The 17930-nt window shown below is 40.3% G+C and overlaps 1 protein-coding gene across 1 annotated transcript in view; it reads right to left on the reverse strand.

Moving 5' to 3' along the window:
• MOB3C (MOB kinase activator 3C) overlaps positions 1 to 17930 on the reverse strand; it is a 50182-nt gene that overhangs the window by 18012 nt on the left and 14240 nt on the right. The window contains exon 2 of the mRNA XM_070748950.1: positions 9888 to 10613. Coding sequence (XP_070605051.1) covers positions 9888 to 10305 — 418 coding nt within the window. The 5' untranslated portion in view covers positions 10306 to 10613. The remainder of the gene's footprint in view (positions 1 to 9887; positions 10614 to 17930) is intronic.

A 17930-nucleotide genomic window follows, 5' to 3' on the forward strand; every position in this document is an offset into this window, starting at 1 on the left:
ACCCAAGAGACTCGGTTGTGTAACTTACAAGAAATTCTCAAATGCTATTGCCAGGTTACTTGGAGTTTAATTGCTGTCTAATTTTGGAGACATGAAAATTATTGTAATTATTGTACATACAGGTATATTGCATGCTTCTAGTAAATGATGCTAATTAGCCCAGTTTTCTAGTTTTCATGATATACAACCATACGTTAACCATAAACCAATGTTGTTTTCACTGCAACATAGGTTCAAATATGTTGGCTAATTTGGGACTCAGGATGTCCATCGAATCCAACCAAGAAGGATTTTAAGACTACAAATAGCTTGGAAAAGCAAATTCTACATTCTCTAGTTTATGAGAATGATGCCAAGAATAGTTGTTATTTTTTCTCTTGAGAGAACAAGTTTTAAAACGCTGCTTTCTAAAAATGAAATGTAGCATAGCTACAAAGTTAGAAGTGCTAAAATGGCACAGGAGAGTTGTTAAGTGACTTGTTTTGAAGCATTGTTTACACAAACAACTCAGCCACGTATTATCTTGGGAAAAGCCAAAACTATGTAGCCTTCCAGCAAATTCTAGCTTACATAAAAAGCCTGTATATATATTGCTTTGCACTGTCTTGGTTATAAAATTGTGGTTTGTGCAGCTTTCTAAAGACTTTATCTCATCGTATCTCCACTCCTGGGTTTGTAATTGAGAAACATCCTTTTCTCAAACACAAAAGCAGGACAGCTACATATACCATATACCAATACTTATAAGTTGTATCAAACTTTTGCCATATCTACTTTATCTTTACTATAGTTTATAGTAGCTGCTTGGATTTATATATTGTCATATTGTAATAAAATAACCAACGAAGCAGAGACAAAGAGACCATGGAATTCAAAAGATAACTATATGCAGTATCAAAATTGACATGTTGTGTTTTAAGATTTTAGCAGTGTAATTCAACCATGAATGTTCAGGTTTTTAATTAAAAGCAAGCATGGGGATGGATTATTTAGGCATATTTAAGCAATAGAAGAAAAACAATATTTCCCCCCCTCTGCCCTGTCTGAACAGCTGCAGGAACTCTAAAAGGGGAGCTCCCATTATTTATTTATTTATTTATTTAAATATTTTTAATTTTGTCAAACATGTATATCATTGATGGCGAACCTATGGCATGGGTGCCACAGGTGGCACATGGAGCCATATCTGCTGGTATGCGAACCATTGCCTTGTTTCAGCTCCAATGTGCATGTGTGTGCCGGCCAGCTGATTGTTGGCTCGCACAGAGGTCCTGGGAGGGCGTTTTTGGCTTTCAGAGAGTCTTCGAGGGGATGGGGCAGGGCACTTTTAGCCTCCCCTGGCTCCAGGGAAGCCTTTGGAGCCTGGGAAGGGCAAAACACAAGCCTACTGGGCCCACCAGATGTTGGGAAAAAGCCATTTCCAGCCTCGAGAGGGCCCTTGGGTGGGGAGAGCTGTTTTCGCCCTCCCAAGACATTGAATTATGGGGGTGGGCACTCGCACATGTGCAATAGTGCCTGTGCACACTGTTTTGGCACCCGAGGAAAAAAATATTCACCATTACTGGTGTATATGATTACATACAAAGTATAAACATTATTGTGGATATATAAGAAGTACAAGCATGGTTATGAGATGGTTATAAGCTTGCCTTTTAGCTACCATAAATGAGGGTTGGGTTTTTTTAGCTCAAAGCAACTGGAAAAAAAAAGATCAGTGAAAATCATTGTTTCTTACATGTTACTCTTCTAATGAAAACTATTTGCCCCTCTTTTTAAAACCCTAACGCAGTGTTTCCCAACCTTGGCAACTTGAAGCTATTTGGACTTCAACTCCCAGAATTCCCCAGCCAGTGAATGCTGGCTGGGGAATTCTGGGAGTTGAAGTCCAGATATCTTCAAATTGCCAAGGTTGGGAAACACTGCCCTAACGTGATGATTAAAAATACATCTAGCGCAGCTTTCTGTAGGGGAAGCATGGAGACTAGTGCGGTTTCTGAAATTTTTCCCACTGTTTACTAGCATTAGTTATAAAATTCATCTGGGAATGTTGGGAAAGTTTTTAACAAGTTTTGTAGTTTTATTAATTGTGTTTTAGTAACTGTGTGTACTGCCTAATATCTGTCTTTGGTAGTTGTATATTGCTTGCTGTTATGCCCTTAGTTAAAAGGGCATTATAAATAAATTATTGTTATTATTATTATTATTATTATTATCATCATCATCATCATCATCATCATCACCATCACCACCATCACCATCATCATCTGACCTTCCTGCCAATCAGCTTAATGCTCTGTTGGGAGAATTGGTGCTCGACTTATGGTTGGGGGTCACCACAACACAAGGAACTGTATTAAGGGGTCGCAGCATTAGAAAGGTTGAGAACCACTGGTCTAATGTCTATGTGTATTTATCCATGCATTATGGCTTTAGTATTATTTCTCCTTCTTCTTTACTTGCCCCTCCTATTGGTATTACTGTAATAATAATGATTATCATTATTCTGTTGCTTTGCATATACACTGAGAACTTCTGCACCAAAGGCAAATTCCTGCTGTGTCTAATTATACAATCACATTGCCCAAATAAAATCACCCAATTCAATTGAATTTTTGGTAAGTTATCCTTATGGATAGGTAGAGTTCTGAGCTCCTTTATATAATTTATTAAAATTAAAATACTAAAAAAGCATGCAGCAATACTTCGTAAGCTAAAAATATTAAATTAATATCCCACCAAGTTCTGAATTTCCCCCCAAATAACCATGGATGGTTACTCAAGTTTCTTCAAAGAAAAATTATTTTTAGCTATTATTTTTCCTACTGGAAAAATAATCATACATGGAAATCTGAAAAGTAATTTTGCTGTATATGGTAAAAGCAATAAACTAAGCTTTCATTAGGACATTCACAAACAAGAATAGCATTCTCTGATTGCCCGAAGGGAGATCACAACCTTCTCCCAATCAGGAAGCATGGTAGAAATCTGATAAGATAATGTTTGCTTCATCTAACACTACAATATCTAAGGTCAGCTTAGACAAACACGAAACTTCTAATATACTGTATTGCAATTGAAACTAGGAAAAGCACATTAAACTTTTGAACTGTTTCAGGCTAGTTGCCCAGGAAAAGCTATTAAAAAATGTTACATAGTAGCTCCAGACTCAATTTGGATACCATCTACCTATTTTCATGAGCTTCCCCTGTGTTTGATAAGATGCTTTCACTGGGAAAAAATATAAAGGAAAATGTTATTCTACTCATCTCATTAAATTTTCCTCTAAGTTTGTATGGTACCATGATGACTGAAAAATTTGAAATGTTTTAACCAAGTCCAATATTTCTCCAATGTCACAATGCATTCATTCATTCATTCCTTCATTCCTTCATTCCTTCATTCATTCATTCATAGACTGCCCTTCTCCAAAGAAGATCACACTCCTCCAGATCCAGTCACTAAGCAATGCAGGTTGGTGGGGCCACAGGGGATGGCCTTCTCTGTGACTGCCCCGACACTATGGAACAAACTCCCCCCCCCCCCGATGTCCTTACTGCTCCCACCCTACTGGGCTCCTAAAAGGCTACGAAGACCTGGCTTTGCTGGCAGGCCTGGGGGCCACGAATTGTACATATTTTATGGCCAAATTGTACCCAATGGTATGCATGTGCGTTGATTGGATTGTTTGAGTTTTGGGGTTTTAACTGGGGTTTATAGTTTTAGGTATTTATATTTGACTTCCTTTTATTGTATTTGTATCTTTTATATTGTTGTAAGCTGCCCTGAGTCCTTTGGGATTGGGCAACATAGAGGTCGAATAAATAATAATAAATAATAGACTCAGGGCAGCATACAGAATAAAACAAAGATTTAAAATATAAAACCCTAAATATTAAAAAGCATCCATCTATCGCTCATCCATTACTACTAGCATACTACTGGCCAGAGCAGAGTATTATCACTCAATGGCCCCAGGCCTGCTGGCAAAGCCATGTTTTTAAAGTTTTTTGAAAGGCCAGGAGGGTGAGGCAGTGTGAATCTCTGGGGGGAATAGATTCCAGAGGACCGGAGCTGCCACAGAGAAGTCCCTCCCCTATGGTCTCACCAGCCAGCACTGCTTGGCTGACAGGACCTGGAGAGGGCCAACTCTGTGGGATCTAGTCTGTCTCTGGGACATGTGAGGCAGAAGATGGTCTGGTAAATAACCTGGTCCTAAGCCATGTAGGGTTTTATAGGTAATAACCAACACTTTAGATTGGTAGCCAGTGAAGCTCGCAGAGTGATGGAGATACAGTGGTACCTCTACTTATGAACTTAATTCATTCCATGACTAGGTTCTTAAATAGAAAAGTTTGTAAGAAGAAGCACTTTTTCCCAAAGGAATCAATGTAAAAGTAAATAATGCGTGTGACTGGGGAAAGCACAGGGAGGGTGGAGGCCCTATTTCCTCCCAGGAGATTCCTAGGGAGGCCCCTTGGAGGCTTCTCCCTGCCTTTTCTGGCCCTGTTTCCTCCCAGGAGATTCCTAGAGAGGCCCCTTGGAGGCTTCTCCCTGCCTTTTCTGGCCCTGTTTCCTCCCAGGAGATTCCTAGAGAGGCCCCTTGGAGGCTTCTCCCTGCCTTTTCTGGCCCTGTTTCCTCCCAGGAGATTCCTAGAGAGGCCCCTCGGAGGCTTCTCCCTGCCTTTTCTGGCCCTGTTTCCTCCCAGGAGATTCCTAGAGAGGCCCCTCGGAGGCTTCTCCCTGCCTTTTCTGTCCCTGTTTCCTCCCAGGAGATTCCTAGAGAGGCCCCACGGAGGCTTCTCCCTGCCTTTTCCAGTTATAGTTTGGGAGGCTCTGGTTTGTAAGTGGAAAATGGTTCTTGAGAAGAGGCAAAAAATCTTGAGCACCTGATTCTTATCTAGAAAGGTTTGTAAGTAGAGGCGTTCTTAGATAGAGGTACCAGTATATATGGATGTAAACCCATAACAGCTCACGTGGCTGCATTCTGGACTAATTGAAGCCTCCGAACATTCTTTAAAGGTAGCCCCATTGCAATGCAGTCTAAACAGAAGTGTTTCTAGATAACTAGCCAGCAGTTGCTCAAGTGTGTAGCAATTTAATAACACCCTGCTGAGAAGGCAGTGACAAACAAAACATAATTGATGGTGGTATTATTTTGAGATCCTAGGAAATTGCATTACACACTGCTCAAAAAAGTAAAGGGAACACTTAAACAACACAATATAACTCCAAGTAAATCAAACGTCTGTGAAATCAAATTGTCCTCTTAGGAAGCAACACTGATTGACAATCAATTTTACATGCTGTTGTGCACATTCAACTTTGTACAGAACAAAGTATTCAATGAAAATACTGTATTTCATTCATTCAGATCTAGGATGTATTATTTGAATGTTCCCTTCATTTTTTTGAGCAGTATACAGTATATTCACTGGCATCCAAATAAAGTTTTACAGAAACTCAATACCATGTCACTGTCATTACTAATTTCCCTACTAGTGACTTTCAGAGTCACCCCACCATTGTTGTTTCAAAATAACAATAATGAGGAGTGCCATTATATTACTTCAATAATGTCTGGCTGATATTATGAAGATACTTTTGTCATTGATGGAAAAAATGGTCATTATTTCCCGGTTTCTGAAAGTTCTTGAATGACAAATTAAGCCTAATAATGGCAATTCTCTCCTGGTGCTTTTAAAAAATGTGTTTCTTCCCCAGTCATCTTTAAAAACCAAGAGAAGCAGTTTGATCTGAAGAACAAAAGCATAATGACCAGAAGTCTGCCAAATCCTCCTCGGGTTTATCACTCACAATTTTCTCCTGAAGTTCTTTTCCCACAGCTAATTTTACTTGCAATATTAAAAGTGAATTCCAGTTCACATACAGTATTCTTGACCTCCGAGACTACAAGCAGGATATTTTAAATTGAGATTTTGCTTTGTTTTGTTCTTCAGTAAGAGTCATAAGCTTTTAAGCTCTTTACAATTTTTGGACTGTGAAAATGGATTGCCACAATCTCTCTCCAGTTTCACTAAGTGGCAGAATATTCACAGAGAATAATACATGTCAAAGAAAGTCATGCTGCATTATTGTATTAAGCGCTATCTGAAACAATACTAAAAAAAGGTAATTTTTGAGTCTAGTTTTATGACCAAGAAGCTCAAGTGCATCAACGTTCAATTCTTGCAATCTGGAACCAGGATCCATGATTTTGAAGTGAATTGGATGTCATATGACATTTTTTGTCTCATTCATTCATTCATTCATTCAATTAATTAATTAATTTGATTTGATTTATATGCCGTTCCTCTCCGAGGACTCGGGGCAGCTCATAGCATGTACAGAAAAAACAGGAAACAATAATAACAATCCAATTATACCTTTAAAAAAAACTATCTTAAAATTCTAATTAAGAACTATCAATATCATTCATTCAACAGTCAAACTAAGCATTCATCAGTCAGGGAGGAAGGTCTAAGGAACCCCAGGCCTGGCGGCAAAGATGAGTTTTTAAACTTTTTCTGAAGGCAAGGAGGGTGGGGGCAGTACAAATCTCTGGGGGGAGCTGATTCCAGAGGGCCGGGGCCCCCACAGAGAAGGCTCTTCCCCTAGGTCCCGCCAGCCGACATTGTTTGGTCGACGGGACCCTAAGGAGACCAACTCTGTGGGACCTCACCAGTCGCTGGGATTCATGCGGCAGAATCATTTACAAATGATTTTTGTTTTTTAAGGTTAGAAATACAGTATCTGCAAAGAATATCTGTGAACAAATATTATAATTGGATGAGTAGACATATAAATGGGACTCAATTTTATCATCATCGAAGAAAAACTGTTGTCTGACTACAATCCTATTAGTATATATGGCAGAATCTTGTAAAATTTCTAATTCTCATCACCACCTTGCCCAGTATCCAAGAACATTGATGGAGGAATGGGGGAAGGAACTAAATTCCCATTATGAAATCATAGTGCAAACTCTGCCCCTTACACATTTATATGCAACACTGTGTGTCACAAGTAAGAAAAGGGGAACGCTTGCATTAGGAATCACAATGCATATTTTGTCAGTTTGATGTTATCATGGTAAAGAGTGGATAAGTTCAAAGTGCTGTTTATTCCAATATGGCATTGATTGATATTATATTAATGCATTATACATGAGAAATAATAAGCACAGGTGTATTACATAAAAGAATTTTAAGTGCTTTGTCTCTCCAAGATAACATTTCTCTGATGCTGTCATGAGAAACCTGTCAGTTGGAGTTTTTTTAAATTTCATCTATTACATTGTTAAGCCTGGGAAGAATGATTTGTTCAGAACAATAGTATTTCGTCATGGATTTTAAAATCCCACTAGACATAAAGTCTTATTTGCCTCTTCCCATAAATGAGCCTCAATCTGGGCCCTTAAACCAACGTATGGTGAGAAAGGCACAAAAACAGCTGCAAAGTTTTACGCAGTATTAATTTTGAAAAGAGATGGGAAGGGAAAAGATAGAAATGACACAAGTAAGCATTTATGAAGCTGACCAGCTGTGAAAACAAGAAGGAACATGCTGTGTCAAAATGGTACTCCTTCACAATAGAAGAAAAATTCAATACTTATTCCTCACTCCCTCCTTTTGGATTTGTGAAAGTGTTGTTTGCATTTTTTTTTTTAAAAAAAAAAGCAGAACTGGCTGGCTGCAGTTTTAATGCCAACATGAGAAAAGCCGCTACTGTATTAAGAGTAATATGAGAGGGACACTGCTGCAATGATTCAACTCATTAAAAGAGGGTCATTGTCTGAAGGCCTATTTAAAAAAGATGCAGCTGCTTTAATAATCAGCAGAGAGCTGCTGCATTTATTTTATTTGTTTGTTTATAGAAACATAGAAGACTGACAGCAGAAAAAGACCTCATGGTCCATCTAGTCCAGTGTTTCCCAACCTTTTTTGAGCCGCGGCACATTATTCATATTTTCAAAATCCTGGGGAACACTGAACGGGGGGAGGGGGGCGCGGGGGGCCTAAAGAAAAGTTTGGACAAAAAAAAATCTCTTCCTCCATTTCACTCTATTTCTCCCTCCCTCTTTCCTCCCTCCCTCTTTCCTTTCTATCTCTCCCTCCCTCTTTCCTCCCTCCCTCCCTCTTTCCTTTCTATTTCTTTTCTTTCTATCTCTCCCTCCCTCCCTCTTTCCTTTCTATCTCTCCCTCCCTCTTTCCTCCCTCCCTCTTTCCTTTCTATCTCTCCCTCCCTCTTTCCTTTCTATCTCTCCCTCCCTCTTTCCTCCCTCCCTCTTTCCTTTCTATCTCTCCCTCCCTCTTTCTTTTCTATCTCTCCCTCCCTCTTTCCTCCCTCCCTCTTCCCTTTCTATCTATTTTCTTTCTATCTCTCCCTCTTTTCTCCCTCCCTCTTTCCTTTCTATCTCTCCCTCCCTCTTTCCTTTCTATCCTTCTCTCCGTCCCTAAGCAGCGGCAAAGAAGAAGGAAGGCAGGCTGCAGAGGGCACTGAGGACAAGAGCGCTTGCTCGCTCCCTCACCCTCTGACTTCCCTCCCTCGCTGCTGAAGGGACGAGCGCGGGCACGAGCGTGCGCGCGGGCCTTCTGCAAGAAGTTTTTGTTTGTTTTTTTCCCCTTCCCCCGCCTCACGGGAGAGAGAGAGAGAAAAAGAGCCCAGCCAGGGAAAGCGGCCTCGAGCCGAGTGCAAACTGCGGGATGCAGCAAAGGACTCTTTGCCAACCAAAAAAGGGGTGGGGTGGTGAAGGCAAAGCCTGGGAGGCGGGGAAGGGAAGAGCGGGAGACCCCCAGACAGAACGGCTGAGGGGAAGGAAAGACAGAAGGAGGGAGGGATTGAGAAGCGAAGCCAGGGAGGGCTGAGAGAAAAGGGGAGTGGCGCGCGCGAGAGAGGGACGGGGCGGGCATTCCCCAAACGGACGGAGAAAGCCCTCTCTCGCAGCGAAAGTGCTCCCAGCCAGGGGGCTGCGAGAGAGGGCATTCTCCATCCGTTTCAGGAAAGCCCGCCCCAGCACTGGCAGCGCCCCGCCCAGCTGGAGCTTCCCTAGGAGCTTCGCGGCACACCGGGCTGTGGCCGCGGCACACCGGTTGGGAAACGCTGATCTAGTCTGCCCTTATACTATTTCCTGTATTTTTATCTTAGGATGGATATATGTTTATCCCAGGCATGTTTAAATTCAGTTACTGTGGATTTACCAACCACGTCTGCTGGAAGTTTGTTCCAAGCATCTACTACTTTTCAGTAAAATAATATTTTCTCATGTTGCTTTTGATCTTTCCCCCAACTAACGTCAGATTGTGTCCCCTTGTTCTTGTGTTCACTTTCCTATTAAAAACACTTCCCTCCTGGACCTTTTTTTAACCCTTTGACATATTTAAATGTTTCGATCATGTCCCCCCTTTCCCTTCTGTCCTCCAGACTATACAGATTGAATTCATTAAGTCTTTCCTGATACGTTTTATGCTTAAGACCTCCCACCATTCTTGTAGCCCGTCTTTGGACCCATTTATTTATTTATTTATTTATTCATTCATTCATTCATTCATTCATTCATTCATTCATTCATACATACATACTTACTTACTTACTTACTTACTTACTTACTTACTTACTTACTTACTTATAGGCCATCCTTCTCCTCGCAGAGTCAAGGCAGCTCACAAGGATAATTTCAGGGCAGCTCACAAGGATACACAAAAATGTCCTCCCCCCATCCCCCGGGGGACTATCTGGAAGCCAAAAATGCCCTCCCAGAGCCTCTGGTTGTGCCAAAAATCAGCTGGTCGGCACACACATGCATGCCTCCGTGTGGCACCTGTGCCATAGATTCGCCATCACGGATCTAGAAGAATCAACTTTCCAGGGTGCAATCAAAGTTTACTTACCCATTCTAGTAGGAAAGATGTTTTCATTATTAATTAGTGTCTCAATCCAGTCCATCAGCATGCACATGTAATGAGGGGCTGAAAGCTTGGTAGGTTTCTTGAATCGATAATCATCCTGCCATCGGTATTCATACTTCAGCCCCCCAGACATAATGGGGCAGCTCTTCTCAGTGCAAAACTCAGAAATGGTTCCATAAATGAGGTTTATCCTGTTGAAGAAGTCCACCAGGTGCACTGCAATCCAGTCATTGATGTTCTCCCCTGGGGGCAACTGGACCACTGTCTTTAAGTCTAGCCCTGATTTGAGGGAAGCCTGAGCTTTCTTGTACAGCTCAAACCGCTGTGTGCCAGGCTCAAATTTCTTACGAGGGCGAAATGTTTTGTCTTTGTTAAAAACTTGCTTAAGGCATAGAGCCATTCTGGTTTAGGATTAGCCAGGGTGGCAATTATATTTTTCAAAGGGAAAAACTTTCAAGTAGAAAAAAGAAGAAGTAACTTTTTGAAAAATAAATCTATAGAGTTTTAACAGGCAATTCTTCTTTGATCTTTTAAAGAGTTCTTCTTTATTAACTTGACTGTCCAGCAGAGGGGGGGGGAAATCATCAGCAACATTTAAAATCAAATGTAGTATCCATGCATATATTTAACAGGGATCTGGACTTTTTTCCTTACGTCTTTCCTGGTTTTCATCAATGTGGAGGAAATAGTAGGCGGTAGTGGTCTAACCTGAAATGAAAGCCAAAAGAACATAACTAAGAAAGAAGGATTCAGTAAGATAACTTGTGAAAAGCAATGGACATGTACCTAAGAAGGTTTTTAAAAAGACCACAGAAAACTAAGCCTACAAGCTTCTGTTACTGGAACTTCATAGATAAAATGTGTTGTGTGAAGAATATAAAGGCTTACGTTTGTTTCAGTGAAACCTACTTTTTTTTCTTTCTTTTTTAAAAATATACTTTATTAGATTATTAAAAAAAAGAAAACAGGGAAAAGGGGGATGGGAATACAAAAAAGAGAAGTGGAAGGGGGTTGGGGTAAACAGTATTTTTATACAGCGGCTTATATATATTGTATATACATTCTAAATATTTGTCTATATGTAAATATTTTGTATTCAATATTCTTATTTGGATAATCTTATAGCTGTAGTATTTAATAGTCCAAGAATAACGTGGGGAGAAAAGGTAATTGGAGGTGGGATAGAAAAGGAAAGAGGAAGGAAAGAAAAGAAGAAGAAAGAGAGAAGAAAAAAGAAAAGAGAGGGGTGGTACCTGCAAACTAGCAGGCATTTGGATTGTGACGGCTTAGTTTGATTATGTTTGTTATTTTTGTTAGTGAGAAGTAGTTGTAGGTTGTGATATTAGTAAGTTCCTAATAATTATCAAGTGGATTGAACTCAGACAGGGACTGTATTGATTTTGGTCCGAATTTCTATTGTGTATGTCTTTATTTTGATTTATATTAAGAGATTTTAATTAGTTTTTGTTTTATTGTCTTTAAAGTTAGGTAACCATCTGAACCATTTCTCCCACTTTTTAAAAAACATCTCCATAAAACCACTTCTGATACGGTAGGCTGAAGTTGATGAAGATAGAGAGCAAAGTGCTCCAATGGGACATTTGGCTGACTCCCATTGCTTTATTTCAGTGGAAACGTGAGCTCAGTGCAGGTATGGCACCAAGAAGCACTTTGATGAAGCCCCAATTTAAAACACTTCTCCTGCTCCTTTTATCTTCCACAGTCTCCAGAATTGCTCATGGAAACCAGAGCCCTCTCCCGCCTTCCCACTCCCAATAGCAAAACAATTTGTTCTTTGCATTTCATCATTACTCTAAAGATGAGGGCAAAATGAAAACAGAAAACTCTTGTATCTAGTTCAGCATTACCCAGAAGCTGTTTTAAAACAGAAGGTCAGATCAAAGTAGAACTCAAGGCATTTCTAAAAATAAGTCTACATTTCTGGTGGGAAGCGGAGAGGTTTCCTCAACAGCTGTAGTGCCTTTAACCCAAGAAGAAAACATTTTTGTTGCTTTGTCACTGGTTTGGCCATTCCCCGGACATCTCCTGGGAATGCAGATGTTTGGCAGTTCACATACTTTTGTGACTCGAATCACATTTACAAGCCTCTTGGGCTTCCAGCTGTAATTCAGCAATGTCCCTATGGAGAAAAGCAGTACATATTTAACTATCAGTCTTAAGGCAGAAGTGCCAAGCCCTGCTCTTGCTCAGATGCCATTTTTTTAAATGAACAGGGACTTGAAAGAGGAAGATGTGATGCATTTTAAAAACAGAATAGAATAGAATTCTTTATTGGCCAAGTGTGATTGGACACACAAGGAATTTGTCTTGGTGCATATTCTCTCAGTGTACATAAAAGAAAAAGATACATTTGTCATTAATCATGTGGTACAGCACTTAATGATTTTCATAGGGGTCAAATAAGCAATGAAGAAACAATCAATATTAATAAAAATCTTAGGATACAAGCAGTATACAAGTTACAGTCATACAGTCCTAAGTGGGAGGAAAAGGATGATAGGATTGATGAGAAAAAACTAGTAGAAATAGAAGTGCAGACTTAGTAAAAAGTTGAGAGTGTTGAGGGAATTATTTCTTTAATAGAGTGATGGCTTTCAGGAAAAAACTGTTCTTGTGTCTCCTTGTCTTAGTGTGCAGTGCTCTGTAGCGACGTTTTGAAGGTGGGAGTTGAAACAATTTGTGTCCAGGATGTGTTGGACATCTACATCCTATGCCAGTGATGGTGAACCTTTTTTGGTTCACATGCCAAAAGGGATGTGCTTGACTACTGTAACGCTCTCTACACGGGGCTACCTTTGAAAAGTGTTCTGAAACTTCAGATCGTGCAGAATGCAGCTGTGAGAGCAATCATGGGCTTCCCTAAATATGCCCATGTTACACCAACACTCCACAGTCTGCATTGGTTGCCGATCAGTTCCGGTCACAATTCAAAGTGTTGGTTATGACCTATAAAGCCCTACATGGCACAGGACCAGATTATCTCCGAGACCGCCTTCTGCCGCATGAATCCCAGCGACCGGTGACGTTCCACAGAGTTAGCCTCCTTAGGGTCCCGTCAACCAAAAAATATCGGCTGGCAGGACCTAGGGGAAGAGCCTTCTCTGTGGGAGCCCTGGCCCTCTGGAATCAACTCCCCCCAGAGATTCGCACTGCCCCCACCCACCTTGCTTTCCGAAAGAGCTTAAAAACTCATCTTTGCCACCAGGCTTGGGACTTTTAGATCTTCCCCCTGACCACTGAATGCCTTAAGCATGATTGCTGAATGTTTGGTTGATAAGTTTTTATTTTAATTGTTTTTAAATTGTAGTATTAATTGGATTTACATTATTGTTCTGTTTTTATATATGCTGTGAGCCGCCCCGAGTCCTCGGAGAGGGGCGGCATACAAATCCAATTAAATAAATTAAATAAATAATTTTTTATATAGTATTATCTTGCGAGTGGTTTTATTAATGTTATTTTAATTTCTGATTGTTGTAAGTTGCCCAGAGTCATTGAGATTCAGAGGGCATAGAACTTTAATAAGTTATTAAACCGAGTTCCAATACAGGCAGGGGTGGGTTCCTCCCAGTTTGGACCAGATCACTCAAACCGTTAGCAACCTGCTGATGATATCAGGTTCCGGTAGAGAAATAAAGCACTCAAGCAATCTTGGTTTGCAAGAGGTTTTTTAGTTCTTCTCCGGCATGAACTGATACACACACTCAATGGTAAAGTATAAACTTTGTCAGAGCTAAACATTGTGTACTCCCCACCACCTTTTATCATATGCATGCCACACCCCAGTGGTTAATTGTCATCCAATCTTGCAAGCAGACTTGTAATCAGCAGGCAGGCTCGTAAGTAGAAGCAGATGTTATTCCAGCTAGATACAGTGCTGTCTGACGTCATTGGTATGCAGCCACGATGATAGCCAAGCACAACAAGAAGCACATATTGGGTTACAGTTGGATAACCGGTCTCTCGCCCAGCACAAATGACAGCTCAAGCAGGCTTACTGGAGCTGACAGGTGACATAATTTTGGATCCGGTTCTGTCTGTGCTGCTCCGTGCTCACCGCCATCTTTTTTTCTGAATTTTCAGCTGCTTTTACAGTGTTTGGATGGCTCCTCCTTATTCTGTGCTTTGAGAAAAGCCCTCTCACCCACCCCCTGTTAATACTGACCGATATTTCTTTGCCCGAAGCACAGCTGATCAGCCCCTCAGCTGTGTTTCGGGATGAATCCACCTTCTGAGCATGTGTAGAAGTGAAATTGTGCAAGGGGACACGCGAAACATCACGCTGTAAACCGGTGGTGAAAGTAAGAGGAACCCACTCCTGCTTGGAACAATGTGGTCATTATACCATTTTATCATACTAAAATTAAAACTTTGATACATGTTTTATTTTTATATATTATGTTGTGGTTGGCTCAGGCCCAGCTCCTGCCCCAGGGAATGGGGAGGTGGATGCAGGGAAAACTTCAACATGTCACAGGCCTGTGTTATTGCCGACAGAATCAGTTCAGAGTTTAGTTTCCTTGGACGAAGAAGAAGGTGGGAGTGACTCGGCAGAGGAAGACTTGGCACACAGCCAAGGCAGTCAATCTTCCTTATCTTCTATTGCTTCAGATGATGACATTTTGGACCCACTCAAGCGCAGAATTATGCGTAGAAGAGACCAAGTAAGAACATATTACAGGAAATAAGGGAGGCCACCTGTGTTTGGATGGGGCTCCAGTAATTAGGGCTGCTGCTATAAATAGCAGCATGTGGGTTTGGCAGTTCGTCAGGAATCTTGTGTGCTGGACTTTGTTGTTTTTTCACGCCTTTGAAACCAAAGCATAGCAACATGTGTGTGTGTGTCTCACTTCATTGGAAGAAGAAGGGGTGTGAAGTTTCTTCACAGCTGCTAGCTAAGTACTTAATGACTGCTTAAGGGAAATTGTACTACCCGGTTCTTTTGGGAAGAGTGCTCTTTGCAATACAAAAGGAGTGCTTCGTTTATTTTGACTTTTGTGATAAAGAACATTGTTTTGAATTTTCAAACATGTGTGTGTCTGAAATTTGTACCCTTGAATTTTCAGGAGGCTCCTATCAGAGAGCCCGGCAGAACATATTATCTAACAAGTGGTTTTCTTAATGTCATCTTAATTTCTTTGATTGTTCTAAATCATTGAGAATTGGAGGGCATACAACTTTAATAAGTTATTAATTTTATTAAACTGAGTTCCAATACAGGTAGAACTCAACCTATGACCACAACTGAGACCAACCTTTCTGCTATTAAGCAAGACAATTGGTGAGTTTTGCCCTGCTTCACAACCTTTCTTGCCACCCTTGTTAATCAAATCCCTGCAGTTCTTAAGTTAGTAAACCTGTTATGAATTGAATTTGGTTTTCTCATTGATTTTGCTTCTCATGGGTTCATGTGATCAAAAGTGGTCACATGATCTCGGGACTCTGCAACTTTCATAAATATGAGTCAGTCGCTAAGTGCCTGAATTTTGATCATGGAATACCATGGAGAAGGTGCAACAATTGTAAGTGGAGAAGGTCTTTTTTAGTGATGCTGGGTCACAAGACAAATAGTCATAAATTGAGGACTATGTGTATAGTTTCGGGAATTGGCTGATTAAGCAAACAGACAAACACAAAGAAATTAGCCAACTCCTGCCTCAATATTGCAGTTCAGTTTCTCACATCCTACAGCAATTACATTGCATTGCATTGCAGCTTCTCTCTATCAACAAGAGGAAGCAAGGGGCCTCACAAGGAAGTGGTACTTTTCTGCTGAATCTGACAATTCTGCATGTTAGGGCAAAGTTTTATTATTTGGTTATTTCCTGTTAGAGAGGTTGTGCCATTATTATATCCTTTATTTAAATAGATTTCCCGGGTGGGGGGGGATTGTTTCTGAACATTTAGACTAAAAATTATTTATTGCATAAAACTATTTATTTATTTTTGCATAAAACTATTTATTTATTTTTGCTTAGAAACATAGAAACATAGAAGACTGATGGCAGAAAAAGACCTCATGGTCCATCTAGTCTGCCCTTATACTATTTCCTGTATTTTATCTTAGGATGGATATATGTTTATCCCAGGCATGTTTAAATTCAGTTACTGTGGATTTACCAATCACATCTGCTGGAAGTTTGTTCCAAGGATCTACTACTCTTTCAGTGAAATAATATTTTCTCACGTTGCTTTTGATCTTTCCCCCAACTAACTTCAGATTGTGTCCCCTTGTTCTTGTGTTCACTTTCCTATTAAAAACACTTCCCTCCTGAACCTTATTTAATCCTTTAACATATTAAAATGTTTCAATCATGTCCCCCCTTTTCCTTCTGTCCTCCAGACTATACAGATTGAGTTCATTAAGTCTTTCCTGATAGGTTTTATGCTTAAGACCTTCCACCATTCTTGTAGCCCGTCTTTGGACCCGTTCAATTTTGTCAATATCTTTTTGTAGGTGAAGTCTCCAGAAATGAACACAGTATTCCAAATGTGGTCTCACCAGCGCTCTATATAAGGGGATCACAATCTCCGTCTTCCTGCTTGTTACACCTCTAGCTATGCAGCCAAGCATCCTACTTGCTTTTCCTACTGCCCGACAACACTGCTCACCCATTTTGAGACTGTCAGAAATCATTACCCCTAAATCCTTCTCTTCTGAAGTTTTTGCTAACAGAGAACTGCCAATGCAATACAGTACTCAGATTGAGGATTCCTTTTCCCCAAGTGCTTGTTTGTTTGTTTTGTCAAATACATGTTGGAGGTATGTAAAGATATAATAATATTTATATACATGACACTAATAAAAAGAAAAACAAGAAAAAACCTCCATATACATGATACTGGTAAAAAAAATATATAAAGAAACATTAGGACAGGGGACGGAAGGCACGCTGGTGCACTTATGCACCCCCCTTACTGATCTCTTAGGAATCGGGAGTGGTCAACAGTGGATAGTCTAAGGGTAAAGTTTTGGGGGTTGGGTGATGATACTACAGAATCTGGTACTGAGTTCCATGCATCAACTACTCGGTTACTAAAGTCGTATTTCCGGCAGTCGAGAGTAGGAAACACTTCCACTGTGGTTAGGACTGTATCTGGCAACTAATTTTTAGAATATCCCAATGATCAGTCTCTGAAAGGATCTTCAACACAGATGCAAATAAAGGGAGTTTTATAAACACCCATTAAATCAGCATTTAAATGAAAACCCTGTATTAAAGTAATTAAAAGGAATCAAAGATAAAAGAGGAAAACACCTGCTTGCAGAAATTATCAGAATGATATCAAATCGTGGGCACAGTCCATGGTGTCCCTGGAAACATCACCATTGACAATTCTATTTGGTGGCAAGTTGCTTATCCGTGACAGCCAGTGAGTGAACTCAATGGCTGAGTTCATGAGAACTCCATGAGGCATGGAGCAAATTCAAGACAATACACACACACACACCAATTGTGCAAGTCAGTACGGAAAGCTAAATTTGAACTACAACAGAACAGGGAGGGAGAGGGTAGGTGGCAAAGCTACAGCTCAACCTGAGGTCTACTCCACTTTCTTCAATGGTGTCAGCAGTTTGTATATTTTAAAAATAAACTATTCACAAACAAGTAGACCAACCAACATCCCATTTACCATCCTAAATATATATTGATTGCCAAGTGCCCAAATTCTGATTGTGTGACAAGTGTGGATACTATGACAAGTGTAAGGACTGGCTATAAGTCACTTTTTTCCAGTCCCGTTGTAACTTTCTGTGGTTGTTAAATGAATGGTTGTAGGTCAAGGACAACCTGTACACATTTATATAATTGTGAAAATTCTAGAAGGGGAGGGGGGTTAGTCTGGATTAGTGTGTACTGAGATTGCAGTTCATAATATTATTTTAATTGCTTTTAATTTTGTCCTTTAAAAAAAAAACTCTGTAGCCCTCCAAACGTTGCTCCCCAATTGCATTTTGATTTGAGCAAAGGTGAGTTTTTTTAAAGGACCACAGAACAGTTG

Source organism: Erythrolamprus reginae, chromosome 3, assembly GCF_031021105.1.
Source record: "Erythrolamprus reginae isolate rEryReg1 chromosome 3, rEryReg1.hap1, whole genome shotgun sequence".
NCBI classification, from domain to species: Eukaryota; Metazoa; Chordata; class Lepidosauria; order Squamata; family Dipsadidae; genus Erythrolamprus; species Erythrolamprus reginae.